The sequence below is a fragment of the Mercenaria mercenaria genome, chromosome 13 (genome assembly GCF_021730395.1).
Source record: "Mercenaria mercenaria strain notata chromosome 13, MADL_Memer_1, whole genome shotgun sequence".
Classification (NCBI taxonomy): domain Eukaryota; kingdom Metazoa; phylum Mollusca; class Bivalvia; order Venerida; family Veneridae; genus Mercenaria; species Mercenaria mercenaria.
The window spans coordinates 75,931,473-75,950,322 of record NC_069373.1 but is presented as its reverse complement, the minus strand read 5'-3'; the positions used below and the strand labels follow the sequence as shown (position 1 = coordinate 75,950,322).

The 18,850-nt window shown below is 34.7% G+C and overlaps 2 protein-coding genes across 2 annotated transcripts; both read right to left on the bottom strand.

Annotated features, from left to right (window-relative positions):
* Positions 1 to 1,071: 1,071 nt before the first annotated feature.
* On the bottom strand, positions 1,072 to 18,654 carry LOC123543766 (L-amino acid oxidase-like). Its single transcript, XM_053522352.1, has 7 exons — positions 18,359 to 18,654; positions 8,750 to 8,963; positions 7,760 to 7,844; positions 7,115 to 7,252; positions 5,708 to 5,809; positions 5,117 to 5,310; positions 1,072 to 4,332 (listed from the first exon to the last, which is right to left on the bottom strand). Exons 1-7 carry the CDS (start codon positions 18,439 to 18,441, stop codon positions 4,282 to 4,284), a joined length of 867 nt encoding a protein of 288 aa, XP_053378327.1. The 5' UTR covers positions 18,442 to 18,654; the 3' UTR covers positions 1,072 to 4,281.
* Positions 3,397 to 4,230, bottom strand: LOC128547798 (L-amino-acid oxidase-like). The gene has a single exon (XM_053520996.1). The coding sequence runs from the start codon at positions 4,228 to 4,230 to the stop codon at positions 3,397 to 3,399; it is 834 nt and encodes a 277-aa protein (XP_053376971.1).
* Positions 18,655 to 18,850: the final 196 nt, after the last annotated feature.

The following is an 18,850-nucleotide window of genomic DNA, read 5'->3' as shown; positions in this document are numbered from 1 at the left end:
CTTCATTCCCCTCACATTTCATCCTCTCCTCCCCGAGTCTTCCTGTATGCAAAAAGCTAGTTAATGTCCTTATTTCTTTGTGAAAAAAGACACACATTTTAATTGTCCCGTTAATATTTGATAAAATCTATGTTTTAAGACTGTTTAAAATTTTGATCAGTTTCAAGTGTAAAAATCACATATATAAGTACATAATGGATTATGTCAAGTTTATGTTTAATTCATACATAGTAATTTACACTTATAACATTTTTCTATTTTAAACGATTTATTTAATAAGCATATATTGAAACAAATAATGACATAATTTAGGCAAAACTTGAACATATTGATTTCTTTATGCATCCTTGTTTTACAAAACAGTCATAAATTGTAATTAATACGGAGCTATATTTTCAGTTTAGAATTCGTTTTTGATCTGTGGACATGAACGGTTTCATTTGTCATAAATGCGACTGTAATATACATAAGTTCTAATAAAACTAAAATGTCCCAAGTTACCCCAACTGGGTGGGGTAACTTGGGACACTTGACCAATGTTTAGTTAATTTATAGTTAATCACAGGTTATCAGGTATTTGTAAAAGTTTATATTCGTCATATATTATATAGGTTGCGCATACTGAAATATCAATAAATCAAGTATATATTTTGTCTTTCTAAAATATTATTCAACAGTGATTCTTTAAGTGTCCCAGTTACCCCATTTTACCCTATATGTTGCATAGAATAATTGTTGTATTTGCCTCGATTAAGAAAACTGAAATACAAATTATCTTTACCGTTTTAAGTCTGACAAAATCGAAAGGGAGATCAGTTCTATTGTTTTTGACCAATGTTTAACGTGTCCCATATAACATTCTGTTTGTTAAGCAAAAACGAAAACAAAATCACGAAAATATATGTATATGCACACATTTCCAGGATTTCTACTATGTCTGATGAAACGTAAGTTTAATATACAAATATAGTCGCACTAATTGCTTAAATATAACAAATTGGATCTCAATTTACCACGAGAACAAAGCGTTTAATAAGAGAGGCACACTTCACAAAATACAAAGACAATAAGCAAATTGTACAGCGGTTTACTATATACTCATGGAACAAAGACACTCAGCGACATTAACTGACCAATACAAATAAAAATGTCAAAAAATTTGCAATGCAATCAAGTACTTATTGGGATTTCTTATTAAACAGACAGTACGGCTTTTCTATTCTGTAGATTAGTGACAGAGAGAATAAAACGTAGATCAATCATTTAGCATATTTTCGTACAAAAGATTATAAATAAAGGCATGCAAACGTAGTAAATAGGCATCTGTCTCCTCTAACTCCATTTAACTTCGATTGTTCTAGCATGTTTGTAACAGTACCTTAAAATACATTTGGAACAAATGTTCTGAAATCATTGTAACTAATTTTGTTACCACTTTCCAAATTTGCAGAAGGTGCAATTTTGTAATAATTCTGTACTGATGATACTGTTTTTTTTTTTGGGTGGGGGTTGGGGGGGGGGGGGGGGGGGGGAGGGGTTAACGCAATATTTCAGTTATGTAACGGCAGGCAGTTAACTTAACCAGTGTTGCTGAATTCTGTACCAGTACAAATCTGTTCCGCAAGTAACTGCCAACTTTACCACATAACCTAAAGTGGAGGGCGAATAATTTTGGACACATTGTCTTTTATCAAATCATCACGGGGACCATATACGCCCCGTCCGGGGATCGGACTGATGACCTCGTGATTTGTAGCTCTGGGCCCTCCCTATTGATTTAAGCGAGCGGGCTTGATGCAGTGTCGTAACACCTTCTCGTGTACAAGTGTATTCGGAACTAGACATGTCTAGCCAACAGTCAAATAAAGTAGCTTTATATTTACATAATCCCCAAACCCCTACATTAAATAAAGAAAACACGCGAAGAAAAAATAAAGTCAGACAGAAAAAAAGCACACCCTAAAAAGCCTTTCCCAGAACCAGAATACAGCACAAGATTGTCATTTATGAGTATAAAATGCAAGCATCTAGTTTATGTTATCTCAAAAGAAGAACAAGGTTTTTTTATTATGCAACAAAAAATACTATTTCATACACGCTTGTGCACAAGCTTGAATGGCAAATGTGCTTGAAAAATAATTGTTCTTTTCATTCAAATATTAGGACTTTCAAAGTAGACCTGATATATTTTCAGTCAGTAGGTTGTTTCATCTTTTCCGATGCCCTAGCATAAACACTAACTTTTATCTTCCAGATACAATTTTATGGAGTGGGCGGGTTTGTGACTGTTATACATAAAATGTATGCCCTTTCAAAGTTTTAAATATATGCATATATTATAGACAGGCTCGTGTGATTGGCTAGTTTACTCCTACCTTTTACCTTTGACAATATTATCAATTAAATACAATTTTTTTTTCCAATTACATCGCGTTAATGCATTTAGAAATGTACACAAGAAAATTAAAACCTATTGAAGCTGTCATTACAATGCACGGACAAAAAACACGCGATTTGCATTTCTATAGATACACATATATTGAATCTCTGTAGCTCTCATTCGAGAGGTACGAACGTTGTACTTCGAGATAATCGAAATTGGACTTAAGGTATTAGACCCCTAATAGAAATGTTAAAAATTGGCATTCGCTTGGCATAATTCTTGTTTCGCACTGTGTTGCAATTTTAAACAACTTTTACTGTGTCGGCTTCTTTTATAAATTTTGTATAATTTACAATATTTCCTCAAGCTCAAGTACAGGCAAATTGTAAAGTAATGACCACTCTCCAAAACGCTTGCAGAGAATTAATTAAACATTAAGTTTGATAAAAGAAACGTCAAACTATTGGTAAACAATTATAAAACACAAAATACAACTGTGTCCATTTCTTTCTTTTTCAAGAATGTCTCAAGTAAAAAGATTTCGTTCAAAATTAAGCTTGGCAGAGGTTAAACCTAGCTACATTTTTCCACAATATGTAATCTATAGAGTAAAGGCAAAATAGAGAACTTTTTCTGCATATAACTCAGTATTTTCAAAGATTTCTAACTCTGCCCCAATCTATTTCAGAGGAATATTAACTTTTAACAACAAGAAATCACTTATCAAATGAAAACAAATCACTTTTGTACAACAAATCAATAATAAGTCTCGATAAAAGTAAAAAAAACGTGCTAGAAGAAAAGGAAAATACGGAAAACAATGTAAGTTAAAGTAGGCTTATTGAGTATAGAATACTCTTCAAAAGTAGGTACACTAATACAGATCCAATACATTAAAGCTTACAACTGTAGGTAGAGTTTGTAGTCGGGGTCATAAGTATTTCAAAGCAGAATGGCATAACTTAATATATATCATAATGAAACTAAAGTCTGATTGTCTGCTAATGAGTCATCTATTTCTTTCCAAGCATTAGATATACAGGCGTGACAATTTCTTTGTCCTCTTGATGCGACTGGAAACAGTAGGCTTGCATTAGCCCGGAGAATATAGCTCCCTGAATCCAACCATTTGACCAGGACAGTGCCTCTCCAGCTAAGTATACGGTTTCTGTCGGTTTTGTCAGGCTATTCATATGATTTATGTACTCATAGGGCTTTAAATTCGCGAAAGCACCTTGGGATGTGGGATCGCTATACCATGCCTGAACGGTTCCAACCTCAAATTCGTGCTTTATTTCGGGATGGATCTTGCTTATGTCATGTACGGCACTGCGAATAGCAAGATCTTTCGGTTGTGAACCATACGTCAACGCATTGTCTTGCCAAGTATATACCATCAGCACTCCTCTTTCGTTGTCTCCAATTCCGGAGCTGTCGTAATCCGGGTAATGTAACTGTCCGATCATCATGTCAGTTTTGCTGAAACCTCCATGACCTACGTCTTTCTGCCAGAATCTTTTCTTGCATTGCAGCATTATCTTTGTAGAGGCAGCATACGAAATTTGCGAAATGGCTTTTTGTTTTTCAATGCTGAACGGTATATCGAGCTGTCGCAGGATTTGTAGCGGTAATGTCAGAATAACGGCATCACCTTCAAATGTTTCCTTGTGTCCCGTACTTGTGCTTTCTCCAGTAACCTTGACCATCTTGGCTTTCTTGTCCTTAACATGTTCAACGTTTTCCACCTTTGTTACCATGATTCCAAACTTGATGTGTTTCGAGAGATCGACAGACGGGTTCCAGCCATTTTCATTCTTTTTAGTGAACGCTTTCGGCAGGGTGTCCATTCCAAGCTTAGGTGTTTTGAGAGGATCTTGCCACCATTTTCCAAGATCCTCTCAAAGATGTGTTGCTATGTCCGTCCCAAGTGTTGGTGTATATGTAGAAACCTGTTATTGGAATATAAAAATAATGATTACTAAAACAGAATGATTAAATAAGCATTACGTTTGACATTTATAATGTTCGTTTCAAATTGAGTGGAAGGAGATTGATTTGTTGGATTTTAAGAGACACCAACACAATTTTAGGTCATGCTTTGGTGATAGAAGAAGATATCAGGTGACTCTCTGAGCCTAACTTAAGCGCGGATGACACTTTGGTAGAATCCATCGGGGGATGTGAAAGAACATTAGCAATCTGAACCGCTAAGCTACGACGGTAATAGTTTAATAAGTAAGTTAACAGCAAAAAGGCACAATGTTTGGCTTTCTCAAGTAATCTTCAATTTGACATGAACTTACTGTCTCAAACCGGGGATGTGCTTTTCTTGTTTTTTTTGGTTGTGCTGTTCAAAAGTATCTTCAAACAGATTTGATTATTTGGGGGCAAAATTGTTGGAAATTAATCTGGCAATTTTCACAACGTAACTACACACAAATTTACATTTGTATTTGTGAAAAGATACTTGGAAGCATGGAAAGCAACTAGGCAACATAATAGCAAACTCGGATTGATTGATTCTGTTCATTAGAGGTTATAAAACTTGCAACACACCTCACGTACGCCTAGCACCGGCTATAAATTCATATACATCGTACCCGATTTGCATTTACAATTCTAACTGACACATATTATGCTTCAGGTAAACTTCGTATATTCGTTAATTTTTGACGGATATTCTCTTATCATTTCTTTTGATTAGCAGTAATGTAGTTATTTCGCATATAATACCTTGAAGCATTCAATGGCTTGCTCTGTCCATGGAGTAAGCGGAGAACACTTCATTTCATCGGCACATAACCCTCTTAAGAAATCTTCTGTCGAAAGCTTACTCCATTTATGCAGCCAATCATGCCATTTCTTCTCTGATGGAGAGGGTCCTAGTTCATCTTTAATCGGTTTCATTGTTGCATCGTAGTATTTAACTGAAAGTCATTAATATGTCATTTATGTTTCTTCTTTGTACTGGTTTAGGAATAAAATAGAATAGAAATGAAAGACTAACGTATTATCATTATGTAAGTCCAGCCCTCTCGCCAGAAGTGTTTGCACGTCATAGGACATTTAGCACTATGTTTTTTCTCATTCTTGAAGTATTTAGTATGCTTTATTCACAAAACTGATAAATCCCAGTCAATGATATATTGCCCTTTTAGCTCTTATTACTAAAATAGAAAGGTGGCGAGTTCGATCTCCGGACTAGGCGAATGTTTTCATATATAATTCAAGAGAAGCCAACTAAAGCCATTCAAAACAAAACAAAATATTGTGGGAAATGACATTTAACGCAAAAAAAAAAAAAGAATTTCATGGATCACTTACGTATTCCATCAATCTTATATTTTGCTTTGTCCTCCTCAGTTAGATTATCGTCCCAGCCTGGCCAGAATTTGTCACTATACATTTTGTTGTTTTTCTTCCAATCTGAAATGAAGTTACATTACTTTTGTATTACACCTTTAAAATTTGAAGATTGTGATATCTTTAATTCAAAGGTAACAATTATTGTTTGCAAAACACATATGACCACTATGATAACTTAATAGATGCAGACGTAAATCCGTATCAAGTACTATGTGGCTTTGACTTTTGCCTATAGACCATATAATTATTAGGGTTTTCAGTGACCCGAGGGAGTGTTCTCCAGTAAATGTTATTTATAAGAAACCGTTATCAGCCTGAAGGTCCTGTGATTTGACTTTCAACCTGAAAACGATATGTTTTATCTACAAACCATAAACAATCATCCAATGAACTTTCACGGTCATACACTAGACATGCATTACAATTTACTTTATAACCCTATATATGTTTACACATTTTACATTGTTTTTAAAGATGCTTTACAATTAACGTTTTCTTAACATTTGTTTTTGGCGATATACGGCCTTTTTGTGTCGACTCGCCGTAAAATCTAACTCATTCTTTTCAAGGTCATACACGCAACTGTAGACTAAACTGTTGACATTCTGACCCCTCTAATGAAAGGGCTCGTGTATTGATATTTGTCTCGAGGTCATTACGACATATACTTTGAAGCAATGTCCCAGGAAACAACATAGATCATCCGCTGGCCTATGAAATTACGATGTCGGGGTACGTGTTGGGATTACTTTTATTTACACTGTCCCATGTCTTTGGAACATGGTGGGGGTAAGAGTGAGGTTGGGTGCGCACCATAAGCCGGTTTAAGCTCCCCAGTGGTGTTTTTGCCACTGACCATTCCAAGGCGGTGCCCCACTGTGTTCCTTTGTTTGTTCGTTTTGTCCTCTTGTGTAGGCTTTGTGTATGTGTGTGTGTTCCTTTGTTTGTTCGTTGAACTGATGTCGGAATTTAGAATTCTTCATGTGAGGAAACCATTATAGCTTATGGAAGGTTGGTGGTTCCAAACATGTGCAAGCTCGTGCCCGAACTAATGCCCGGACTGACACAAGGGGTCTTCCTTAACCATCAAAAACTGGAAAATTTGCTGTGTGACCTACATTATGTCGGTGTGACTTTAAATTAAACAAGAACTATGACCACCTCTTTGAGATCTCCCGTAACTTTTCAAAGCTAATCTTAGGAATAAAAATAAAATGTACACAAGGAAAAATATCTTAACTTTTGGCGTAGACAATTTTCATCCTGTTAGTAAAATATACAGGGAGCTGATCGGATAACTGTGGTACTTCATTGAATTCAAAAAGCTAAATAACAACAGTTTTCCGTGAAACCCTCGAAACTTACCATGCATCCTTATCTTTTCTCCATACAAGCATAGGTATCCATTTTCGTTGTAATTCTGGAAAGGTACTGTCTCTACATCGAACAAATTTAGGTAGTGCCAAGTCAGGTAATGATTCGGAGGAAGTCGCATCGCCCCAGCTGTGGTTTTGAATATATAAAGGCTTATCAACTTGAGCATTAGCAATACAATTTAGTGATATAAACATAATCTAATTATAGGTCAATGTGCAATAATAGTACAATGACTAAATGGGATTTCAACATGAGCGATAGACATTTTAACGACAACACTTGACGTTTAATATCAATTTTTTGAAACTAGAAGAGGCAGGTTTGAGTTTAGGATGCAGACATTAACTATTACAAAAACCATCCCGGCACAGGCCATACATCAATAATTCATGGATTAAAGCTTTGTTATTAGGTGAAAATGTCGTCTTTCTGGAAGCTGGTCTCATCATGTAGTTTCGTGGCAATGTTCTTTATGATATGGTACATCTGGCGGAAAGAGACGTGCTCACCTTGTAATTGTAGTCTATTCGCAATTTAAGAGTTTGCTAATAGGTCATCAATAAGGGCTTTATCATATAAAACATTAACAATTTCAGACTAAAGTAATTGACAGATTATATTTGTAGAGACTACCTTCAGAATGAAGACCTTCAGTAAAACCTTCTCTAATTGTCTTCACGCGACCTCCAACACGGGACTGTACCTCTAGTATTGTTACCTGTGAACACAAAAAGATTATTGACCATTTGGAAAGTGTACAACCACTTTATTTGATGGATCTCTAGTGTATGTACAGTTTCAGTTTTTCATATTTATTGTCTTTCTCAAGGGAATGACATATTGTTTCTCTAAAAGACAATTCTTACGTTATACTTGTAGATACACCAGTGTTTTTTACTACCATTGTTGTATTAGCCTTGGGTATTGTTTAATCACCTCTTGGATATGGTGCCTGCTTTTGGGCTGTTTCTGACCCAATATCCCCGCTTGTTTAGTTCCGTCCGTTGTTTTCTCGTTTAGGGCAAACCCATTATTGTAAATAGGGACTGTACGCCCGCTTTTCATGGAATTGCACTCTGTGTGTCATTGAAGATTCCATGTACACCGCCGTATGAATACATCTGTGGATGTCTCTCAATTCTATTTTTTATTTGTAACATGTATAAATGTTGAGGTCTGTTCAACCTGGGGTTTGAGGGCACATGAACGGTAGCTTGCATTACCACTACCGTCCATAAACAGGCTCTCTTTTTTTTCTATCGTAAATTCACATTAACTCTGATTATTTAATTACACTGTCATATAGACCGGCTAATATAGAAAGGAGACACTCTTTACGTTTATCCAAGAAGGAAACAATAAATAAATTGCCGGATTTATTACTACGTACTGAAGACATGTAAACGATGTTGACCTCTGTACCATACATGTTTATGACCAATTCCATATTTGTCGTTTTATTGTCAATCACTCTTTTGACAAAGTTTGCTTTTAAACTGCATGGACATGTGAATGCGTATTGTAATTGAAATATATTATAACGTGTATACCTAAATACATGTACGAGTATAAGTAAACGTTCCAAATGATATAAGACTCAAGATTTGAAGATCATCTCGTTACCTTGTGACCAATTTGAGCCAATTCATACGCTGCAGACAGGCCTGCCATTCCCGCGCCAACAATTATCACGTGACGTTGATGATCTTTATCCACTTTCTTCCGGTAAAGGTTTACTCCTGTGTCATGGTACATCGCATACGCATGTCTGAGCCCGCCGTCGGTGACCCATCCCATGAAATCCTTGTAATTGTCGTCCTGTTGAATTCCTCTTTCACTATAATGAAATGTAATAACTTAAATAGGTTTTAAAGACGTTTAATCAGATTTTAGTCAAGAAATGGATTTGTTCGAAACTTTACATCAGATTATTTACATTTTTATGCTTACTGAGCGCTGAGATACCTCTTACATTTTCACTGGAGCTGTTTAAAATTTAACTTTTCTGTCCTGTTTTTCCAAACAAAATAGCAATATTTAAGAATTAAATGTTGTTTTTGTGCGTTCATACGGTAGTGATTATTGTATGATTTGCAAGAAGGCCCAATGTGATTTATACCCGTATAAACGCACAAAAAATAGCACTCAATTCTTATATTTACATTTTTACGGTAGCTTGCTACAAAAATAAGTGTTTTTTTCCGTAACTATCAGAAAATCAAAATAACTGTCCACGTTCAATTGTAATTTGCCGTCCGATGAAAATACAGTTCCTGGTTTTTGTGTAAAATATCGTTAAATCCATTGAAAAATCATACAGTCAAGTCGATTCAATTCTGATCTTTAACATCAGAACAACTAGTGTAATGTTATCTTTGAATTTTTGGCGTCAAATTTTGAAAGTTATTTTTCGAACGACGCCATTTTGTAAACGCTTTTCACGATTCACGTCAGGTTGCGCGTACAATCTCGTGGAAAGGGCCGTCTTGGATATTATTACACCAATGTTGTTTATACATTACACGTACATAAACATTTATGGGAAGTTTTCCAGGAGGAAGAACAGCGTTGTCCACTAATGCATCTTAACCAAACTTATATGATGCGTAACACTTACATATTAAAACGACCCTTTTTTCCCCTTTGTACATAGTAGTATTTCTGTGTCACTACCTGTTTTATTTATTGACTTGGCCGATAGACAAAAAACGAACACAGCATTATTTGGGTTTTCGAAAGAAGTAAATAAGCAAACGTACATTATTTATATCATTATTAGCTGATCTAAACACGAAGTGCTCATGATGAGCTATTGTGATCACTCTGTCGTCTATCGTGCGTGCGTGCGTCCGTCCGCCCGTCGACAACAATTTCTTTAAACGACATCTCCTCCAAAATCACTGAATAGATTTTGATGAAACTTTATATAAATGATCTCTGGGTAGTCCTCTTTCAAAGTTGTTTAATGGTTCCGGTTCATTGAACATATGTGTCACTATGGTTAAAAATAGGTTTTCAGCAAGTCTTCTTCTCTGAAGCGATAATAGCTAGAGCCTTGATATTAGGCTTGTGATATTAGAGTCTGACTCTCTACCATATTTGTTAAAATTATTGCCCTATGGTCAAAAATTGCCACGCCCCTGGGTGTGACATGTATATACTATAGGCTTATGTATAAGAAACTTTGAAAATCTTCTTCTCTGAAGCCATAATAACTAAAGCTTTGGTATTTGGCACATGATATCAGGGTTTGCCTCTCCACCATTATTGCTCAAATTATTACCCTGGGTCAAAAATGGTTACGTCCGTGTGTGTGACTTTTACTTACTATAGGCTTATATATATAAAACTTCTTTTCTGAATCCATAATAGCTAGAGCCTTGATATTTGGCGTGTGATATCAGGGTTCAACTGTCTACCATTAATATTATTGCCCTAGGTTTAAAAATGGTCATGCCCATGTGTGACCCGTTTATAATGTAGGCTAATATAAAAGAAAATTTGAGTATCTTCTTCTCTGAATCCATAATTTCTAGAGCCTTGATATTTACATAAACCTAACATTTTACTTGTACCATTACATCATACAAACACACCTGAAGCCTTTTACACAGGTGAGAGCTTTAGGGTCAATGACCCTCTTGCTTTTCATATTCATATTGATACCATTGAAATAAGGCCATTTTTAGTTTTAAAACTTCAGGCAATACAAACATTTCACTACAATTATTTTTCAGCTTTTTCTTTGATTTTTCTTTGTGAAACGTTAAGTTATAATTTGGGACAAAACCATTTATTTTGTTCCTAACTTGGAAAAGTATTAAAGCAGCATGCCTCCAGATTTGGCTAAAAATAATCTTTCTTTCAAATTGAAGTTTGGTCATATTATGAACATTAGAATATGAATTTTTGTTTCTAAAATATTTTAAAAGTTCCAAATCAAGAAAAAAAGATGACCGCGTCGGGAATCGAACCCCGGACCGCCACGGCAATAAAGACATTTTGCCGTCGTCGTAACCAATAGCGCTATAGCTGAAGTAGTGAATAATGACTTCTAAATTTCTAAATATAGATATTTATAATCGAGACAGTTTACCTGGAGTAAAAGCGTGACAAACGCTTTTCAATTTTCATCGTAAAAAGTAGTAAAAACAGCAAATTCTCATGTGTTTCCGTAACATAATGTTTGTCAGTAATTATGTTTTAAAGCCTTTTTGTGTTAAAACTGAAAACGTTATAAACAAATGTTCTTACTGTATAGTCAAATATTTGTGTCCTTGCACTGTCATTTATTGTCTTAAATGTTTTAAAATATTTATTTTCTGTAATAAATACTAGAGCTCCGTGAAAACTGCCTTTCCAAAATGACAAACGTATTCAAGTTCTCAGAAAGTATCAATACATACTGGTTTCCCAGTAGTTTCCGGATCGAAATCGCTATTTTTTGACAGTAACTTTCAAACAAAACATAGTAGAAACATAAAAATTTCACAGAAAAAAAAAATAGGTTCTTCGTTAACACCATGCAGAATTCGTATTACACTTGCGTTCATAACACAAATGTAGATGAGGCCTCAAACGGGGCAATTAATTCCATTAATATATCAGTTAGTCCGAGTAGTTTTCCGGACCTAGCTTTCATTGTAAAAGTTATAACCTTTCTAGGCGTGATGATGATTTGAAAAGAATATTTCAAGAATTTAACAAATACTAGATTAAAATACGCTCATTACAGTTACGTCTAATTACGTTTGAATGACGTTTGCAGCGTCGCGCTCAAAATGACGGGACGTATTTAGCGGAGTGGTAATATTACAAAAAAGAAATTAAGAACTTTTAATATGATTAACAAATTAAAAAAACAAACAAACAAGACCGGTCTCAAAATTGGTAGTCTAACGCCCTGACCACTCGGGCATGGACACTGCTGCTAAACATTTGATTGATAGACGGTATGATACTATCGTAGGTAAATCCGGCCTGTCTATTTTGGTTCCTATTTTTAATCGATAATTTAATGCCGTAGTATAGTGAATAGGTCGAATTTTTCTGACTTTCATTGTTTTATTTTATTACTATCGGAAAGTTTTACTGTATCGTCTGTAAATGGGAGCATCAATTGACTGATGTTTACCTTCAAGGGGCCTCAATTTCTGCGCATGCGCACTGTAACTGGAATTCCCATGCAGGTGACAATTTCTTGTATAAAATTACATCGAAGTAAGTTAAAACAACCGGGATATTCAAATAGTAAATGAGTTTGGTAATGCTAGGTTTTCGTTGCTATGTAAAGGCAACAAAGGTCTAGATGATATGATATTGTTACCCAGATGCTTTACGACGGCGTAAAGTCTATACAGCACGAAATGTAAAAGGTCCGGAAAACTACTTGGGTCCGGAAACTACTGGGAAACCAGTAGAGGACATTACAGTCACCGGAGAAAATCGGATGGTAAGGGGCATATGTTAGGCTATTTAACATTATCTAAATACCTTATCTAATACCTTGATTTTTCTGCCGAAGCGGGAGAAATGTCGGCCCACCACCATTCAAGGTCACGTGATTCACCACACTGGCGTTGATAGGAATATATGAACTTTTGTATTGTATGTATTGACAATTATGTATTTAGCCAAAATTCATTAGAAATGCAAGTGTGTTTAAATTATTATTACCTCCCATTGCTTATCTTGGTTTAGCAACTAGATAGATTCGAAATAAATGAATACCGAAGGTTCACACCGTTTTAGAACATTTGATTCAGACTGTTGAAATAGACCATACTCTATCAAATGCAAATTTAGAACTAGACGTTCTATTGAAATCAAAAGGAATATTCAACTGTTTAAATACTTTGAAATTATAGTGGGGGATTATTACAAAATTTAAAAAAAATGATAAAACCCCAGGTATCTAACTCTATTTAATAGGCCTTTGTGTTAATGAAGTTAGCTAAATAAAGAACAATAATAAATTGTAAATTAAGAGGAGCAATTTGAGCCTTTGAGAAGATTATATTGTTTATTTTTTTTCGACATCACCGTAACATCAACTAAGTTCGATTTAAACTTACTGTTGCAGGATTTGGTCACACAAGTATCAACATACCGATATCTCGTATAAATAACATAAAGTGTGCAACTATCGAGGCCCACGAACAGAGGCTATAGTGCACTTTATGAAAGCAAACTCCTTGTAAAATCTAGTTAAGATGCACTCGAAGAGGCTGAACAAAATTCAAGACCATAAATGAACATACAATATTTTGATAAAAATTGCATGGGTGAAGTATTTGCAATATTTGTAGGTTACGTTTTAAATTCAGGTCAGCGTATTTTTGTGAAGAGTTCAATTCGTGAATATTTCCCTAATGGAATTGGCTTGAGTAATAAGTGTGCAATCTATGTGCACTTTAGAAATAGTGCTAGGTCAATAATGATTTTGTGATTGCAATATTTGATATTGACATTCTGATATGCAATTATAATTGTACTTTTAGCAGTTTCAAATATATATTGGTAAAACAATGTTGAGCTCCAGTTGAATAACAAGGTTAAAAGTCGCGTATTAATATCTCTGATAAAAATACTCGTAACTCACATTTTTGCTTATTCAGACGAAAATGTTATTTGAAGGTCCATATCTTTTGAGTAATTTTCTCCTGTACTATTGTTATTATCTACTTGCCTTATAGCAAACGGCCTACGTAGTGTATTACATTACAGTATGCTCCTTCGAATGAATAGGAAGTCCTTATCAGCCATCTCTGTGCAAAACCCTGGGTTTCAAAATATTGTCAAAATACCTTATTTATTAACTTTTGTACAAAAAAATCAAGGACAAAGTCTGGTATAGTATCAATACCTGTATGCAGATACTGTATTTTACTTTCTTAAGGCTACAATGTCTATATCATGAGAAAATAGATCCTTCACTTGTGTGCGTATTTAATTTGTCCTTACACGCATTGCAAACAGCCTACGTAGAGTATTAGATTTCAGATGCACTTTCGCATGAATAGCAAGATGTTATATACGGCCACCTTGGAGCAGACCTTCTTGACAAGACAATACCTGTTTGGATTGCTATCTCACGAAAAATGTTGTAAATGCTTCCAAAATGAATACTGTTAATAACCCGTGTTAAACTAAGCTTATACCTAGACGCTGTAATTGTTATAATTCTATATTCTTTTATATTCATTTGTAGTTCACACTCCCATGCGATATGAATAGGACACGGTGCAAATATGCACATTTACCTTGACCGGTTTAAGTTGTATATAATGCTGACATGCAGATTTATATTGTGCAAATAGTGCTTTACGTGTATGCAGACGATTCACGTAAACAGAAAACCGACATTTATGCATTTTTATACCTATTCATTTTACAAGAACAGTCGTGAAATTCGTATTTACTGCATCGAAGCGCACCTATAGCTGCTGCATTGGTACATATCATTTTCTTGAACCGTAGACAAACAGTCTAAAGCGTTTTCATATTGCAGTTGTAAGAACAGGTGTGTGAATTTGCAACATTTGTTAGCCGGAATGACGCATGTTTTTTGGTATAATGAAATTTATAGAATTTCGAGGGATTTGTTGGTGCCAAAGTCTTCAGCATTAAAGATATTCTAGCTTAAAGTACACCAAAAGATTAATTAAATGCAAAAGATATGCATATCGATATGCGTTCATTTCCTTTGCCATGGTACATACATACATACATAGATATACACATATATGTTAAAAGGTTTTCATCTCCTTGTTACACACACCTCAGCTTCACTTCCGCTGAACACTCTAGGGAATGTTAGGCTTCTATTTCCTTCTACAAACTAACTGACCAATCACAGCATTAAGTAAAACTACTTTTGACCTGCTCAACCTGCACAGCAATTAAAAACCGGAAACCAGTCAACCATGCCTTACAGTAGAGTTGGTAGAATTCAGCTCTTAGTTTAAGGTAGCAGGGTACACTTAGATGCGAAAATTTTGGGCACGGGCGGTCTTACCTGCACTTCCCTTATGAGCAGAATCAGGGTGGCCATTTTATAAATTGCGTGCATGTTTTGTGCTTTTAATTAATGGCAAGATCAGGATTCTCATACAAGAATAAAGAAAGTTATCAAAACGAAAGGTTTACACCATCCATGAAAAATAGCATGCCAAAATCATCAATTTTGCACTTTTTGAACAGCCTGCAATGATCCCGCTGCAAGAACAATGCCCAATTTTATTGCATTTCTCAATTTAATAGCCCTTACTGAACGTCAGGATATAAACGGAATGGGGGCCCATCCAGCTCGTTTTTTTCACAAAATAGCGAAAATGTTCCTGAGTATCAATCAACAAGCACAGAACCCTTCCGTGATTTGAATTTTTCCGCGAAAAGGTGTCTCATTGATCATACAAAGCTACCAGCAGTTAGTTTTCCAACTGACATCAGAATTTTATATGTATCGGCTGTATAAATTTTCTAAAGAATTAATGATCATTATCTCTCACCTTAATTTACAGACATCCAAAATCACGAAGTTCTATTTATAACAAATATTGACGGGGCCAAAATACGAAGTGAACATGCTACCTTAATTATGTGAGGAAGGTGTATTAAGTAGTTACTAGAGTTAACCGTAGATCATAAGTTGAACTCTCTTTACTCTCCTGCTGAAACACACCCTTTGAATACTGCCATAAAACAGTTTTATGCTAGATTATTTCATATAATATGAATGTTTAAGCATATGTCTAAGGGCAAAAGCATGCCATTATTTTTAGGCTCCAAATAATTTACCAAAGGCATTTCAATAGAGTTGATAAAGTACACACTAGAACGAGATTTTCAAGAAACGGATTCAAGAGTTCATCAACGTATAGCAAAACATAATTTTTATGTGGATGTAGTTTACAAACCTCGTAGAGCTGATCATTTTGATCATTTTGTGCTCGTTTTCTTAATGGTGTTTCAAATTTGATTATTTCAGTCAAACCGAGTATACTTTGCTTATTTAATATCCTAATATCCTTTCGTTGCATAGGCAAAATTCACACATTAAGGATATACTAGTTTTTTTTGTTGTTATCGTTTTTGAAATCTTTTTCAATGATGTTTAATTTAATGCATGACATCTGCACCCACATTTTGACAGATTTTTGATAAATGCATCTGCTCACAAATTGCAAATATTTCAAGTTTTCTCAAGCGAAATGTAACTTTTTTTCTAGGTAACATAAACAACATCTAACATTGGCAAACGCAAATTAAAACTGCGTAAATTACTAAATGGTATTTCGGTATCCAAATTTGGATATAGATAGATAGATTTACTTGAATTGCAACCACTAAAAATCTTCAATATCACGGCAAGTGTGACCTTTTTCTTACTCGATCGGCTGATCTCATTTTTGTTCTCCTGCTGCTCTCTCGATTAACTAATAAAACACATTTCATTTGAAACTTGAACAGCAGAGTGAGACGGGTGTCATGTTTTTGTGCAAACAAATTTTCCGACATGCCCAAATTGAGTACAACGGGTTTCAATGGACATGCATAGTGTCATGATGGTATGTTTGTAGTGAACGAACACTCGGTCGTTGCCTTAGAAACTTGCATGCACAATAGATTTGTTGGGTAATTGTTCATAATTTCAAATGCAAAATTTGGATCTGGTATACCTTTGAGATATGGCCTGTAGCTTGTATCCGCTCGTATCTTTGTATGTTCGAAACCCCGCACGAGGTATCTATTTTTTAATAAGAGTTAGCCATCAAGCTGGATTTGTGAACAATTCATGGCTTTATCCAGGTACCAGTTCATGGCTAAAGAAATGTCCGAATACAAATACAAACTTTCATACTTTCTTCATAAGAAACCTCTTTTCACACTCAGTTTTAAAATTCAACATACAGTATATATCTGATTATGTCCCTTTTTAGTATGTATCTTGAGAAATAGGAGTATTTTTGGGCAAACATTGTATATTTGTCAATACCAAATGGTTGTCGGTCTATGTCAGTAATATGTTATCCATCTTTAGATAAGATGAAACATTACTATACAGATGAATTTCTATTTAAAGGAAACACTACTTTTTTCAAGACATTTTACCTCCCTTTTTTAAATTGATATAAAAGAAGGTTCCAGAGCAGATAGAGCATGTCTCCTCCTCTTATATGTTTTGGGATCACTTAAAGTAATTTCATGCAAAATTTGGTGCTTTCTTCACAAATGGGAACAACTTTGCCATTTGTTTTGTTCCATATCTTATTCGCTAAATAAGACGCATGTAAAAACGTGGATATTTGTTTCAGGGTTTTAGTATGCTTGTCAAGTACAAAAACAGGGATTCGAGAGAATAACAGCATTTTAGACCCTTTTATAATCATCAACAAGACCATACTTTTACCTGAACCTTTTTTTTCAGAGATAGTCAACTATTCTTTTATGTGCCAATGTCACGTATACACATTGTACACAAAGTCATGCTACTGAAGGCATTCAAATCTGTCACCCTTTTTTCAGTATTTTACTGAGTACATTTTTAAATGCGATCTAATTTTTATTTTTGTTGAATTCTGTAAAATTATTAACTCCTTTTCTTCGAATGGAAATGGAATTTTTGTTCTGTTTCTCATAGCTGATTATATCTTTTTATCAGTACTATTTTTGACCTCTTCAGTAGCTGTTTAACAGTAACATAAAACCTGATGCAACATGTTTGTGTTCGGACTTAAGAGGATACATTTAGATATACATCACGGCTTTAGAATTTAAAAAAAAAAAAACAAACGGCAGCAAAGCCTATAAAAGCGTAAATAACAAATTTTTTAATGATTTTAATGAATCACATTTTACTGCGTGAATAACGCAGTAGAAAGCTGGACATGTTATATATATATACACGAGTGCCTAAAAGGTGATGAACAGTTTTGTTTTTACATTTTATAACTGTTGACTAACATATAAATGTGCTTTTTCATCTTCTATGTCTTTGACATAAAGATGCGTGGCCATTTCTTTAAGATATTTTAAGCTTAGTTTCTTAATTAGCGTTTAATTATTATACAAACATCATATTTAGAAAAGTCCCAACAGCTATTCTCAATCTTAAAATTTGTCAATATTTTTGTTTTGTCAGCTTTACATAATGCATTGAGAAAAGAACGTTTCATAAATGGAATACATAAATATAGTATACGGTAGGTTAAAATGATAAACATTTCTCACCTGCTTTGTGGTCCATCTTGTTTCTTTAAATGTTTCTTTGCGGGCACGGCTGTGACACCTTTCGGACCTTTCCTTTTGTTCATTTTGTCCTGTTTCTACTGCACGAAAGGTATGATGAAAATAAGCCTTACTGTTAAAACCGAGTTATAGATTTGTTTTTCTTGCAACGATATCTTTAAACTAAATCAAACCTACCAAGAAAGACACTACTTAACCGAAAACACATCCGTCGTGAAATGTAAAGATCGATTAGTATTACGTTGTTTTGTAAACATTGATTAAGGTTATGGTTATATGAAGCGCAAAAAATGCAGTACCTATCAATGACCAATCGTGGTGAATAGTTTTGTCACGTGAAGTATAAAGAAATACACAGGCTTGTCTCGTTATGGTGAAGTTTTTCTTATTTAAATTTACAAATATTTCATGTTAAGTCTGATCATGTAAGGCTGGCCCTTGACGTTTGATTTTGACTAAAGCTATTTTTAAGAT